Raw genomic sequence first — 15,392 nt, forward strand, 5'->3', positions numbered from 1 at the left:
AGCATCTGGCCTAGAGAAGTAAACTAAACACAGTCAGGTCAGCTACAGCTCTGGTGGGAGAAATGAGGACAAGAAATCAATGTTTTCCAAGTGGGAGACGGGAAGAAAAAAATAGTCAAACTGTGAAGGAAAGAACTCTCATTCTCCTGCTCCTGAAAGGATATTATAAATAATGCAGTGTTGTATAAATACAGGCAGCCCTTTGCAGCTGGGAGTTTGTAATAACCCAGAGGTATCACTGTACCCATTTTGAAGATGAAAATCCTCCCACCACAGAATATTGTGAACGAGACATTATCCTACAAAATTGCCATAAGGTGCAGAAGTGCTTTTTTGAGGCCATTTGGCTCCAAAGTGTATCATCCTCCAGCTTCCAGCCCTTACTCCTCTCGGGATGTGTTTCCCCCACACGTTTTTGTGGCTAGGATTGAAGCGTGGATATAAACATGGAAGTGGATGGGAAATCTGCCACGGTATTCGCAGCCTAAACAATACCAGAGAAAACAGATTGGCTTCCCGCCCTGCCCTGAACAGCACAAGCAGTGGCTTGACTGAATCAAGTAATCTGGGCTTTCATTACTGATCCTTTTCCTGCTATTTGTCTCTTTTGTTCCCTCTTTTTCCCTCTGCATTTTTGCTCCAGGGTTATTTATTTTTCTCTTCACTCCTTTTCTTTTCTGTATTTTCTTTTGTAAGCCTGCCTCTTGTTTTTATTATTTTTTCTCTCCTCCTCTTGCCTCACTAATTATTTTCATTTCAAACCTGCATTTCCCACAAAATCAAAAGGAACTTTATGTGAACACATGTTTTTTGTTGGGTTTTTGTTCACTTCCACGGTGCTCCAGGAGTTCTTTAGCTTTGCTGTCTTGTTTACTTAGAAATGCCTGGCATGTCCCTCGAAGCCAAGGCAGTGTGGCCGCTGACTTCCAGCCTGGTAGAAACCTTCATTAAGCAGGCAATTGGCACGTTCATCACCATTTGTTAACGAGTTAGGGTAATCCTAAATCAGACGAGGCTGATGTGTGAAGTCATTCTTTGAGGCTTTATAAGGCAAATTTGTCAGCAGCGCTGAAACCTGTGAAGTCTTGTGGAATCAGAGGATCAGCACCTGCCTGTGGAGGAACAAGGAAGCTGCAAACCATGGTTGCACGACAAAAATGTGTTCAGAGGAAGAAGGGACCAACACCCAAGGTGTTGCTCAAAGGTAATTCCTGCTTTGTGCAACTTCCAAGCGGTTCTGAGCACCCTTTATGCTGATGACACACCCTAGAAAAGCAGCTGCAAGGACTTGTTCTTTACCCTGAGCCTTCTTAATCGGAATTTGCGCCCTGTGCACTTCACAGAAGGTGTAGATCAGGCTAAAAGGCAAGTTGGGAAAAAGAGCCTGTGTAATATAACCTGGGGCCTCATGCCAAGAGTGACAAAATGCATGACAAGCACAGGTGACCTCACCACAGCCCTGCCAAATTGGGAAGGATTAATATCCCACCTGTGGTAGGAGGAAATTGAGGCACAGGCCAGCTTTGCCTATGGGACCAAGCTGCAGGCTGTGTGGCTGCTATCAGTGTGTCCAAGTGGCCTTGACTGCAATGTCCTCAGCACAGGGTAAAGAAAAACACATCTTTCTTATAAAACAGCAGGATGAGTTATTTTTGGGTCTTTATAAATTGTCTGTTTTCCGACACTATCATTCTTACCCTACCAGGGGAACACAACTGACCTAATTAGAGTCTAATTCCAACAGTACAAGCCTCAACTTTTAAATACAAACTTTTTTCAATCTTGGGTTATTTTTTGTGTATGTACAAGCACTTCTGATTGGTGTGAACCCCAGAGGGGAGGAGCAGGGCAAGGGGAGTCATCAAAGAAGCTGATAGTGGGAAAATTGGGATAAACAAGGGTCACTTTTCAGCTGTATTTATGAGACTGACTTAATCTGCTGGGAGACTGTATCCTCTGGGATTAAACTTCACATAACCTGATGGAAATTGGGAAATGTTTAATCCCCCACCATGGGGAGGACTGGCAGAGGAAGGATTCAGTATTTCAATCCTCTGTCCAGCAAAAAACATCCAGGGTGATCGATGAGGACACTTTCATTGATCCATAGCTGTCTCCACACCACAGAAGAAATTAAAAGGTGAGAGAAAGATGCTTGTTTTCAATGAAGCCTATTTCACAAGGCCAGCAAGGGTTAATCCAACCAGCCAAATGCTTGGCTTTAGCTGGAATAGAGAAATCCTGTGAGGTTGAGTGATAAGCCTCCAGCCATACCTGCTTGGATTCTCAAGGACTGTGCCTGAACATGTTGGGGATGGCTCACATCCAGCAGCTGCTGACAGGGAGTCCACAATGCCAAATGACTCAAGAGCCAAACAGCTTCATCTCTGCCCTGAGTGCATACCCAGCATGTGTCCAGAAAAAATACCCAGAACCAAGGCACTGGAGACAGAAACAATGGGCTAAACTTTGCCCTTGGGCAGCGACGTGGCTCCAAGTGCTGGGTCTGGCTGAACAGAGATCATGACTACAAAATAGATTCCAGAACACTGGATTGTTTCTAATGTGTGTCCTCGTGAGATAGGGTGGGTTTGGAGGTAAGGGGATGGTGGTAGAAAGGGCTGCATATTATGTGTTTGGAGATGATGATTTCAGGGTCATGTCATAATTTTTGTCTTTTCTGGCTTGACTTCTGGTTTGGAAGCAGCTCAGTAGAAATTGAGGTCATTGCAAGTGGTGCAATGACACTTTCTGAAAAGCACTGGCTGCTTCATGCAGTGAGACTGAGCTACCAGCTGGGAGGTCTGAAAAGCCAGAGTTGTTCTCTGGTACAATGTGAAACAGGCAAAGGAGAAGTTGTCCTTGGAGGAGCTGGTGTCCGAGCATGAGTAGGGAGTGCACACAGCACTGCCCCTGCCGTGCTTTTCAGAATTGGTTTTACACTTTAACACTGGCTGTGGCTTATAATTTTCCATCCTTGCTCAGAAATTATAGAGGAGTGAAAGGGAGATGGGTTTCAGCTGTCGACGCTTCAGGAGCATTCAGCAGCATTGCTGGATGAAAGGAACAACGTGGTCTTTTTGCTCTGCAGAGGTCTCAGAAATACCCAGGCATGAAGCACTGTGTGGTTTTGGGCTTGGTGAGAGGGAAGGCAAAAGCTGGTGCCAGCCCTTGGTCCTCCCCTGGCTGCTGGAGCTCTTTGAGGATGTCATACATCTGGTGCTTTCCCATTTAGTCCTTTCAAGAGGATCATTTGAGAGCAAGGTTTGTAAGGAAGAGCCAGGAATAAACAACTCATGATGCCATTTGTGTGATGAGAGGAAAATAAGAAGGGGATTGTTAAAGATGGGACAGTCAGTGAATAAAAGCTTGGTTATTAATGGGGCTGACATTTTGCTATGGCTGTTAGACTGTGTGTGTTACAACATGACTTTTCCCATAGTATGTGGAGGAAAGAGAAACCTTTGGGTCTGTAACACAGCAGCTAACAAGACATGATCTTGCAAATAAGATAATAAGCATTATCTTGTTTGTAAGATAACGTCTTATTCTCTCTAACAGAGAGTCTGAGATGCAGGGGAGCATTTGTCTCCTGGGGATGGCCTTCCACCAGTGCTCTGCACACTTGCAGGACTTCTCTCCCCTTGGCCTCGTTCAGTCCCACCAAGCAGACAGGCGTAAAATCACCTCTCCTTCAGGGAGGATTCTCTAGTTAAAATTTTTGGTTTTCTCTCTCTCAGAGCTTTAAGAAACTGAAGTTCTGCATGAGGTATAACATCATCCTCTGTGCCCCATCAGTTCAGTCACTGCTTTCCAGCTGGTCTGAATTGCATTGTCCCATTTTTACTGGTGACTACAGCCAATTATCACAGTTCATGTCTCCTTATGTTTGTGTTAGGCATGGTGACTATCAGCCTTTGAACCCCCAGGTATCTCTGGTCCTTGGCCACCTGTTCCCTCCCGCCTCGTTGGAGTGCAGTGTGTTGGCATAGCAGAAGGGCACTGTGCTCCAGGGTGACTGACACAAACACAGGAAGGGTACCCAGGCCATTGCAAAGAGGAGTGGTAGATAATTCATGAGCTAATATTGAACTGGGATTGTTTCCAGGCTGGCACAGCAAGAACAAACAGGCCAGGAACCACTGCAGTGTGAGGGATCACGTGGAGGGCAGGACCATGGCTTCAGTGCTGCCCAGGACCATCACAGGCCACCCTGCTGTGGGGGAAGAGGGTCACACTCAGTTACTCCTCCTCTCCCCAGGGCATAAGAATAAATAGTCTTTTAATAGCACTGTGTGCATCTTCAGGGCTCCAGCAAGCCTTTTTAGAGCCCTTGGGATTTGTTATTAATGGGGAAAACAGTGGCACTATGATGGTGTCAGTAAGAAGAGAGATGTCAGAGAGGCTGAGGCCATGTGTGCTTATGACCCAGAGGAGGACATTCCTTTTGGACCACTCTGGGTCCTTCACAGGTACAGGTCTCTAACCCTGGAAACATCACAAGGGTTGTGAACCAGCTCTGCATTCTAATATATAACCACATAGACCAGCACATCAGAGAGGTCACTGGCATTGATGTGGCTCCTACCAATGGGGTTTAGCAGCTCTCTTGGAGACATCTCCTATTAATAAGTTATTACCTGAAATGGGAGGGGTGGGGGGGAAGTGACATTTTTGTGAAAGAGGTGAATTAGAAGGTGATGTCAACGTGCAGGCTGCTGCTGCTGTTATTTTTCACTTGTTTTAGCACATCTGCTGCACCAGTGCAGTGGGAAGCACTCATCGCTTCCCCTTTCTTACCACAAGATGTTTTTGCTGGATCACCAGCCTTGGACAGACAAAAGTTGTGTAGCCCAGATAACGGGCAATTTTCTTCCCTTCTCTTAGACAAGGGGCTGGGATTCCACAGCAGCCCCTCCCCTGTAGCCCTGTTGTGCAATTTGCTTGCCCACAATGCTAAACACTTTTAAATGTTACCAGAAGAATGATCTGGAGAGCCTTTCCCTCTGCTTTATTCCTCCTGGGTGCCATTTCAGTTATATTCACCTTAGAAAAATAGTCTCAGTAAGTACAGAGTATACCACCACATTTGGTCTAAAGAGCTGTGTAAGGATAAAAGCATCACTTTAATACATGCAATTTGTATAAAATTATCTGAGAGAGAGTGTTCAGAATGGCCCCACCTGCAGTTCTGAGTCATGGCAGCAATTTTGACTGGGAGGTGGACATTTTATCAACTATGATTTTCTCAAATCTGGGGAGCTGGAGAGATACAGCACTTCAAGAGACCTGCAAAAAAAAAAAATCTAATTACTAATTTGTTTTGGGCAAATTAGTAATTTCCTTGTATACAAAGATGCTGCACAGTTTATTTACATATTTTGGAGGCTAGCTAACATTCTTGTTTTCCTCTGAAGTCTTTCCTTGCTTCAGTTTCTGTGTGAGAGAGGAGAAAATACTGAACCACAAACCCACTTCCTACTGAGAAATCACAACAGCTGTTAAAAATTACTGGAAAATCAAAGGGTTTGTGTGAGGGAAGAAATGCAGCTAATCCCAGCTTGGAAGTTACTGCTCCAACACCTGGTTTCTCCTCCTGCCTTTCACTGCTGTTCTTTATGTCCTTCTGGTATGGGACCTCTCAAGAGGAACCAGCCTTTGGATGCAAGAGAAAGGATAATTCCCCGAGTACAGTTGCTTCAAGGTGTCTTAAAAGGGGTAGATCCCATAAAATGGAGAATAAAGTTCCTGTCACAGCACACTGCTACAGCTCAGCTCTTCAGAGCTGCCTGGAGAAGCAGGAATCAGGGATGTGCCTTCATAAAATGGTTAATTGATTACTGTCAGCCAGTGATAATGTGAATCATTGAGCATATCGTGGCTGTGCAACGCTGGAGATGTCTGAGACACTGACCTACCAAAACTGGCAGTGCTGCTGCTTAGATCTTCCACCTAGGTGTGGAGATCACTGCTGAACCCACTGGCAGCTCAGCACAGGCTGCATGTGTGTTATGAGGCAAAAGAAATGTTTGGGCAGAGGCAAAATCCACTGCTGGCCTGCAGGCAGAGCCATGTGAGATGTGACTGGCAGGTAATTGCAGAAGCACTTGGGTTTCCTTAAGGCTGAGCATGCCAAAGGCAGGGGAGTAATGTCCGATGCAGGTGAGTGTGATGTAGGGTCCTTGTGGGTCTACTGGTGTCTTCAGGGAACACAGAGAAGGGGACAGTGCTGGACTGAACGGAGGAAGAGATTTGTGGCCCTTCCCAGTGTGATGGGGATGAAGGACACCATGTCCTGACCCATCCCCTCACACACCCACCAGCACGGTGTGTCTGCACATGCTGGAACTAAACTGGCCAGAGGCTCCACTGTGTCCCCCATACACATAATGCACTTCCCATTCCTCCGACAGAAAGCAGCCAGCCCAGTGTCTGTGCCTGCGGGGGAAACTGAGCTGCCTAAAGCCAAACGTCATCATCTTGTGCAACCGGAGTGCAGAGAGAATGCCCGGGGCAGAGGGAATGTGGGAATCCATCCCCAGGCGATGAGGCTGGGGAGCGCTGGAGATGCGGGCACCGACTGTGGGACCGCCCGGCCCGCAGCACCTCCGGCCCACAGGGCCCTGCCCGGGTGGCTCCCGGGGCTGGCCGGTCACCGACTCAGGCAGAAGCTCCATCGGCACAGGTGAGACAACAAGTTACGCTGCCACAGGATTGATCCTTCAGAGGATCTGCCTTTCAGCCTGGGCAGGTGTTTGGCACAGGTCTGTCTCCTTCAGCCCCTTCTCTCCTGGACCCTAAACAGGAGATACGACACACGGAGGTGGGAGAGGAGGCACAAAGGAAGGGGTGTCTGCACAGACACCCCCGGAGCTGGAACAGACGGGACACAAGAGCAGCTCCCTGTCCCTCCAGAGGCAGCACGAGGAGCTCGGGCGCTGCCGCTTGTGCAAACCGCCTTTTCAGCAATTTCCAGCCGCAGGGGAGCGAGGACCGACACCTCGATCCCGGAGAACCCCGCTCCCGGGGGACGCGCCCGGGGCCCGGCCCTGAGGCACCGGGCGGGCGGGGAGGCACCGCCTCCCTCACGTGATGGCGGGCACGGGCCGGGGCCGGGGCGCGGCGGTGGCAGAAGCGGGCGGACAGTGGGCACCATGCAGCTCCTGCCCAGCCTCTCCCTCGTCACCTGGCTGCTCCTCATCGCCTTCCTGTGCCTTGTGGCCCTGTCAGTAGAGGCCGGTCCCCTGGAGGACGGGCAGAAGCGCCCGGTGCCAGTGCGGTTTGAGTGAATTAGCGCTGAAACCACGCGGGGCCTCCGCGCTGCCCTCGGCACAGCGAGGGCTGCTCAGGGCGGCTGCGGGGCCCCGATGCCAGCGGGAAGAAGCGAGCTGGGCTCGGCGGGGAGGGAAATTAAAGGAGATCCTTGATTTTTTTAAAGCTTTACCCAGGAAGGAATTTCCGGTTGTTTAAAGACAGCAGCGCCCGTGGCGTCCTTGGGCAGTGCCAGCTGGGAGCCGCGCAGGGCGATGCCGGAGCTGCTGCTAGCAGAACTCTCCCGATTAAGTAGTTCTGTTGGCAAAACTTCGGCTTATATGGCTCAGGGGAGCTGTAATGAGCTATACAGGCAAAAACTTAATTTTGCTGTGGTAATTTATGTCCTTGCCGTGCTGCTGTAGCGCGGCCACCTGAGCATCGCAGGAGGTCTTTGCAAAGACAAACACAAGGGCAGGCCTCAATCGCTCCGCGATCTCTCCTGAGTCACCTGAGCCACTGTTGTCTCAGCTGGGCAACTAAATAAGGCCCTGAGGTGCCCAGGTACACTGGTTTGCTTAGGCTGGACTGCAGCTCCTTTCAGACCTTGTCTTCCATCAAAACATACCCCAAGTGATCCTGCATTCATTGCAAAGAGTATCCTCAGGAAGGCTGCTGCTGGTCCACAATTTCAGCTTTTCCTGAATGACAGAAACCAGTTATTTGAGCAGTTCCCTATGCTCAGGAAGAAGTATCCTCTCTTTTCATTGCATAAGTGCTTCTCACATGCTCTTTGTTGGCAGCTATGGGATATGGCCCTACCAGACCTTCAAGAAGCTGGGCATTCCTGGCCCACGGCCTCTGCCATTTGTGGGAACTTTCCTGGAGTACTGGCATGTGAGTACCAGCAGCTGCTGCTCTCTAGTGTCTTACATCCTTCGTGTGGCTGGTGCTGTTTTCCCCATTCTTTGGGCGTCTCTTTCCTTTGTCCTTGATTCAGTCAGATGAAAATTATGCTTTTAGGTAGGAGGCTTTTTGGACACATGGAGAACATAAAAGTTCAGGCTGACCTGAATGAGGTGTGCTGTATTTTAAAACTACTTTGTAATTTAATTTTTTTTGTTTCTCCCTGTGTTTCTACCTGCTCTAGAGCAACTGAAGTTCTGTTGGAAACAAAAAAAACAAACAAACAAAAAAAAAGTTTGGAGAGATTCCTAAGACTGCTGTTTTCTGGGAACTGCATGTTTCTTTTTATCACCAATATGAAGAGGCTGAATTAGCCCCAGAAATTCTTCATCCAATCACTTACTTATGGGCCAACCTGAGACTGAGCCAGGCAAATACATTTTTAAATAGAATTCAAACATTATCAAGCTACCAAACCTCAGCAAATAGCAAGGCAGTAGCTGACCACAGGTATCTGATTGCAAATGCAGAATAAGTGTGTTGGCTTCAATAAAAGAGGTGTTTTACTTGTATTTGCTGGGTTCACTTCATTCCTGTTACCTTTTGCTATTGGTTTAGTGAGCCTCTGTGTCTCGTAAGTTTCATTGTTACATGTAACATCAGCTAAAACCCGAATGGAAACAAAAATATCTGTTCAGTAACTGCAGAGGAAGATCGTATAAGGAGGAGACAGCAGCAGTTCTAACTTGTTGAGAAGGTGAACGGACACCCTGGGATCCAGTTCTGCCTCCTAACTCTGCTCACTAAAACTTTGTACCCTGTCATACCTTGTCTTCATTACATTTTTAGATCAGGTTGGCTGGTAGAAGTTGAAAGTGCCTTTTCATTTTTTTAATCTCTGCTCTCTTTTTTTCTCTCTAATGCAAATGTCCCCTAAGCATCTGCATGATGCTTAAGAGGACCATGCACCTCCCAGCCTCAACCTCTGCCACTTAAAATGGGGCTATGGGATGCACTGTGCTGACAGCTGTGGCCTGCTTTGATCACTTTTCACTGGCAAACTGTTCATTTCTCCTTTCTTCTTTTCCAGGGAGTCCACAATTTTGATCAGAAATGCTTTGAAAAGTATGGAAAAATCTGGGGGTGAGTTTCTACAGAACAAAACTACCAGTTTGGGGTGCCCCACAGCCCCAGAATAGAATGGGAAAATTACACTGATGTTATATTCCCCAATACTGTAATTCCAGCAGTGACAGCGTGGGATAATCAAGGTTTAGCACTGGGAAAGTCTCCACCCATCTCTCCAAGACTTTCTCCTGCTGGGATTTCAATGTGGTGTGGGGCTGGGATGGTGATGGCCAGTTTATGGGGTCATTTTTTTGCATAAGCTTTGAAAATCACCTCCACTGCTTGGTGTCAAACTGAGCCTCCTGCCTTTGAAGCTGCTCTTCTGTGTCTGGAGCAGAAAGCGAGCTGCAGGCTGCCACGGTGTTTTTCATCTTGCTCCCTGCTTCTCCCAGAGCTGGGGCACAGCTACCTTTCAACCTGCCTCCCTGCTCCCAGCACAGTGCTTGTTTTATGTAGAGGCCTCTTATCATGCTTCCACTGAGAACCTCTCAAACCAAAACAAAATTGCTCTGCAAAAAAAATCCTGGGAGGCTTCATGAAACCTGGTGCATTTTTTCGCAAGATTAAATGTTTGCAAGCTTCTTGAAGATGGCAGCTTCCCTCAGCTGTGGCCCAGGGCTCCCTGCCCTTTAGCCCACACCATGACTTTTAAGTTTTTCTGTCTCTGTTGATTGGAAAATGGACGAGACAGATGAGGTTTTCACCTCTCAGTGCCTTGTAGGCCAGTCCTTCCACTCCTCTCCCAGGCCACTCCCACGTACACCGCCATCACCCAGATGGAGTACTTGGATATGGTGGTGAATGAATCCATCTGGCTCTACCCTGCCGGGGGCCAGCTCGAGAGGGTCTGCAAGAAGACTGTGGAGCTCAATGGAGTGACCATTCCAGAGGGAATAGTGGTCCTGATCCCAGCCTTCGTGCTGCACCGGGACCTGCAGTACTGGCCAGAGCCGGATGAGTTCAGGCCTGAAAGGTGAGGGCCACAGGGGGGAATAGCTGCATGCTCAACCTCAGCCCTGGGAGTGGGAATGGCAGCAAAAGTGGGGAATGCATGATTATAACATTTAAATTAGGCATTTATCATTGTCTGACATCTAGTCCCAGCATTACCGTGAGGGGAGTTTTATGATCTACATCCATAAACTGTGCATGGAATTTAATTAACTGCATTGAAGGGAGCAACAGTGAGAGCAGCTCCCAGCAGCTGTAACACTGTGGGGTTTATGGCCAGATATTAAAGCAAGAGCCATTGGGTGACTGGCACAATGCCCTGCAAATCAGCAATGGAAGGGCAAAGATGGGTAGGAAATAAAACTTAATTTTTAACTCAAGTTCTGAAGCAATCTTTGCTTAGGAGCTGTGTCAGACCCTGCAAAATGATGCAATAGCCCAAGGCACACCTGGGATACCATGAACCTGGTAAACTTCAGGTGGCCACCAAGACATTGATGCTTGGTCCAGAGAGAGCAGGACCAGACCTCTGCCCTTGCACCAAGAACTGAAATACCCCTGGAAGCTAATCCTGGTGTGGGGACATGGTGACCTTTGAGACAAAACATGGCAGTGGTGTCAGGCAGAAGCGCCTGTGAAGCCTGTGGTCACCTTGTGTTGGATTCAGAAAGAAACACCCAAACAAGTGCTCTGGCAATGTGCCAGGCTACACCAGTTGCTCCAGTAGCCACATCCTTATTCCACTTGTCAAATTTGGCCTGTGTAGCTGGACAGGAGCTCTTTAGGGCTCACTTGCCTTGCTGGGAGTTCATCAGAGGAATGTTCTGGTGTCTCAGTAGTGAGATACTTCACTTCTGACTTAGCATAGCTGAGGTTTGTGCCTCATGCACTGGGAATGAAACGCTTTCTGACATGAAAACCAACTGATCACTAAGAAGTATTACTGAAAATGCTCAGTGGCAAATTTCTTTGTGAAGCTGATTGTTCTTCCCTGTTTTTCATGATGAGGGAAGGAATTGGACTGGCATGTCTCAAAAGCAGCCCTGCCTTTAGTCACGCAGGGGGAGAACTCCATCTTTGTGTTTGCTCAGTCCTTTGATCTACAGGGAAGCTGTGGAGCTGTAGACCTGTGTGGTTTAGGGTTTGAAATCTGGGTTCAGTTTTGGAGCTGAGAGGGAGTTCTGAGAAAAGAGCAGTTATGAAATCATTAGCGTATTTCAGGTATTCCCAGGACACCCAATGCACCTGGATTTGCACAACCAAGTCTGAGCATTGTGATGAAAGCAGAGGCATAACATATCTATTGAGACAGAAATAAGGGACTTAGCTTCTAATATGCACAGAAACACAAAAAGCTTTTCCCTTCCCAGACCCCTCATTACTTCAGATTTGGAAGCTAACACATCCTGCAACAGAGGGGCTCTTGCTAACTTGTTCTTTTTTTTTTTTTTTTGGTTATAATCAGGTTCAGTAAAGAGAACAAAGAGGGTATTGACCCCTACACCTTCCTGCAATTTGGGGCTAGCCCCAGGAACTGCATAGGGATGAGGTTTGCTCATCTTGTTGTGAAAGTGGCTGTGGTTGTCCTGTTGCAGAACTTCTCATTCAGACCCTGCAAAGACACACCTGTGAGGATGTGGGGTGATGTCTCTCATTATCTGCCCCTTACTCCCTGTGAGATGGTCCTTCTGTTACATGAGAATAACTAATTAAATTTTCTCAGTTAATTGTAAGGGGTTCACCACAAGTTACTTATGCTTTTTTTAAAAAGCCTCTACAGAAGCATATTTAATGTTGGTGGGATATTTTAGGCTGAAATCCTAAAGTCCTGTGCCTATCATTGTGTGCACCTAAATTGTGGGGTGCTCTCTCCCCCACAGTGCACTGCTAGTCTGTTTGACCCAGCTTTGGAAGACTCTGCTCCAGAGAGCAGGAAGAGACTATCCCCCAGCCCATGCCAAAGCTGTGTTTTGCAATACAAACATGACTATTCTCTGTGGGACACCCCAAGACACCAAAGTTCATCTCTTATGACCCAGGGAAGTCCCTAAAGGGTAGCAATTTTCAAGCAAGCACAATATGGGTTAAGTTTGAATTGGTGACCCTCTCCCTGTTTGGGGCTATGCAGGATCCCACCAGGCTTTGGTTTTGCCCAGAGCCCCAGTGAATGCTGCCTACAGTACTGATGGGATGGGCCTTGCAGGGTGGGAGTGCTTGACATGAAATAAATGCAGGAGCTGTTGGAAATGATGTGTCAGTCCAGCCCTGCTGAGAGCACAGCAGCTCCTGTGCTTCAGGCAGGCAGCACCACAGCGTTTCCAGCCTGACCCAGCTCCTTGCACACACTGCTGCAAAAGGCTGGGCCATTATTACATTCTGTTGGTGAGGAGAGCTTGGGAAATCAGAGCAGAGGGGGCAACAAGTCACTCAAAGGACGTTTGTTGTAAGAAACAGAAAAGTCCTTATTAAATTATTACTTGGCACGGGTGCTCAGCTGGAATCTCTGCAGATTCAGATTGCAGCTCAACTGGTAACCTGGAGGTGAAAGACTGTAATAGTCCATTAACAATGCAGTGACCTATCCACCCTCCCCCAAGTCTAATGACATTTTTCTAGTCCTCTGCAATCCATAAAATTGATTCTTTTTATAACTGCCTTTAATTAAAAGGAGACAAGTTAAATATGTATTGTATTATTGGTGCCCATAGGTTTATGGGGCTCTTTCAGCCCTTTTTTCTACAGGACGTGTCATGTACATCAGAGTGGGAGGGAGAATTTCATGCTGGAACATCCCTTTGGAACATGTGTATGGAAGCTGCAGCCTCTTCTCACTGCTCCACTGATGGCACATTGGGCTCCAAGCCATATTGCTTAAATTTCCTGAAACAAAGCTTACTGGGGTATGGGGGGTGAATGTGGCCTGTTGGGCTGGGGGTGTGTCACCCTTGTCCTGATGGAGAGAAAGGAAGCTGGGATATGAGCAGCATGCATTTGTGGGGGAGACTTAAAACACCCTTCCCTCCCTTGCAAGAGGATTCCTTCAACACCAGCTTTAAACGTTATTTCTAATGAGATTCCTGGCCCATCCATGGAAAACTTTCATGTTGAGGATGCTTTTGCTTTGCTACTTGGTCTGAGCAGCAATTTTAGTTTTGCTCCTCCTGGAGAACTTATTGCTCCTCCAGCTCCCATTATGATGTAGCAGCCCTTAGTACTGACACACTTGTGCATTAAACAGAATGGCACCGCATGCCCCCATTTAGCTGCAGCACCCTGGCTGGGGTTTGGCTGCTCTTCCCTCCACATGCAGCCTGTTGATCAGTGCACTGAGCTCTTTGTACCATGCCATGTGAAAGCCAGAGCTCACCAACCAATTTATCCAAGAGCTGAGGGCTGTTAAACACCTGCTGGTGGCTGCTTTGCTTGAGCAATAGTGATGGTCCTGCTGTAAGTACACCTGTGAGCTGGGAAATGCATTGAAAACAAGTGGTAGCTGGGATGTGTGTGAGCTCTAGGGCACCTGTGGTCCTGTCTGTCCTTTCTCCAGCTGATGTGGTTGTTTCATTGTTTCTCCCTCCTGCTCAAGAGCCCACTGGTCCTGGACTCGAAAGGTTTCATGCAGCCAAAGAAGCCCATTGTCCTGAAGATGGTCCCCAGAGCCCAGGCTGACCTGAAGAAGTGAAGGAAGGAGGAACAGAGGAAGAGACTCTAATGGTGCCTTCTCCAGCTCTTGAGCTCTTGAGAGGAGATCAGGTTAATGTGTGCTCTGTAGGAGTGTCAGGAGGGCAGCCCCCCCCCCCCTCCCCATTTCATGGGGGTTTGGCCCAGCAAAATTACATGAGCATTATTCTAATGAACATGAGCCCCAGGTCCTGCTGTCCCCAATCACAATAGGCATTTTGCAAGACCATTTGCACTCCAGTTATTTGGGCATTTTTTTCTCTCTCTCTGAAGAGGCACTTTTCTAAGCAATTTGATTCCAGACACTGTCAGTCTCTTCTGGCAGTGTAATTTAAATCAAGATGGGGAGAGCAAATTGCACATAGTTAAGTAATGCTGCCATTGCTCCTGTTCCCTCTGCCTGCTGGGTGATTCTGTGTGTCTCCTGGTTTTATTCTCCTGGGAATGCAGAGTTGTCCAGGGCGTTTCCTCAGCTCTGTGCTATGACCCTGACAAGTGTTAAAATGGTCACATCCTTACAGGACTGAATGCCTGCAGCAGATTTTCTGATGCTGATTATTTAGATTTTGGAATGATTTTAGATGGCTTTTGTGTGATTCCAAGTGCAGATAGGTTATCTGGAGGAGCCCAGAGAGAAGCAGTTACCCCTAAGGACTGGAGATTAGCAGAGTGGGAGAGGTGTCCCACATGTGTTTCCTGATTGCTTATTTTATCATAGGCATGCAGCCACCTACCATGGGAGGGATTGTCAACACAGGCACCATCCATATTGTTATCATGACACCTTTTAGTCTGATTTATATTAGGCTACTGTAAGACCAACTTAACTAAATTAGTAATTATGCAGGGAGCACTGAGAGCCTTCAGATGTCCTGGGCAATCCTGTCTGGAAGGAAGGTGCCTTTGCCTATTGAGAGCTTCAAAATCTTGCCAAACTTTGTAATTTTTGTACAGTGTAGGATTTAATATTATTCCTCCAAAAACTGCTGCAGGAATGCTAACTGCAATAAAAAGTTAACTTGCCTCTTCTCTGTCCAGCTGATGCCAGTCTCTGCTGCTGTGCTTTCTCCATACACAAGTGACTCCATCTGTAGATCTCATAAGCCTTTGGCCAGGTGATGAAAACTCTTTTTATCCTGGATGAATCCCTATGGGTACCATAAATTCTAGGAGCTGCTCCTGGAGATGCAGAGCTGAAGGTGCAGCAGCCCAAAAAGAACAGCTGAGCAGAGTCATTGAGGGAGTGAAGTGATTCCTATTGCAAAAGGAATTTTATTCACTACATAGCAGCTTTTATATTTCTTCTATATTCTTTTTATAGAGGTAGATAGATTATACCTTTGTTATTATATATTCTTTTCATACTTACTTTCTATATTTTTTTAGGAATTGAGCAGAAAACCTCCAAAGGGATATAATAACCTTTTTGCAGCAAATTAAATTCCCCAGTGAAAGGCACCCTTGACTGGAAGTGT

General features: G+C 47.3%; 1 protein-coding gene across 2 annotated transcripts; it reads left to right on the forward strand.

Moving 5' to 3' along the window:
- Positions 1-564: 564 nt before the first annotated feature.
- LOC132335364 (cytochrome P450 3A19-like) lies at positions 565-14,959 on the forward strand. Of its 2 annotated transcripts, XM_059861847.1 has the most exons (7): positions 565-1,204; positions 6,414-6,685; positions 8,055-8,148; positions 9,248-9,300; positions 10,032-10,258; positions 11,702-11,864; positions 13,823-14,959. In XM_059861847.1, the coding sequence occupies exons 5-7, from the start codon at positions 10,062-10,064 to the stop codon at positions 13,916-13,918; spliced, it is 456 nt and encodes a 151-aa protein (XP_059717830.1). In that variant the 5' UTR covers positions 565-1,204; positions 6,414-6,685; positions 8,055-8,148; positions 9,248-9,300; positions 10,032-10,061; the 3' UTR covers positions 13,919-14,959. The 2 variants fall into 2 exon arrangements, with proteins under 2 accessions (XP_059717830.1, XP_059717829.1); XM_059861846.1 differs by lacking the exon at positions 10,032-10,258 and having other exon boundaries at positions 569-1,204.
- The last annotated feature ends 433 nt before the right edge of the window (positions 14,960-15,392 follow it).

This window comes from Haemorhous mexicanus, chromosome 17, assembly GCF_027477595.1.
Source record: "Haemorhous mexicanus isolate bHaeMex1 chromosome 17, bHaeMex1.pri, whole genome shotgun sequence".
Lineage (NCBI taxonomy): Eukaryota > Metazoa > Chordata > Aves > Passeriformes > Fringillidae > Haemorhous > Haemorhous mexicanus.

What these genes read in the sequence shown, in the direction of transcription:
- LOC132335364 (XM_059861846.1), top strand. Translation starts at nt 6,546, where the DNA reads ATGAGGCTGGGGAGCGCTGGAGATGCGGGCACCGACTGTGGGACCGCC. An exon ending in CAGAAGCTCCATCGGCACAG is followed by an intron (nt 6,686 to 8,054) that starts GTGAGACAACAA and finishes CTTTGTTGGCAG; the next exon opens with CTATGGGATATGGCCCTACC. An exon ending in GACCCTGCAAAGACACACCT is followed by an intron (nt 11,865 to 13,822) that starts GTGAGGATGTGG and finishes CTCCTGCTCAAG; the next exon opens with AGCCCACTGGTCCTGGACTC.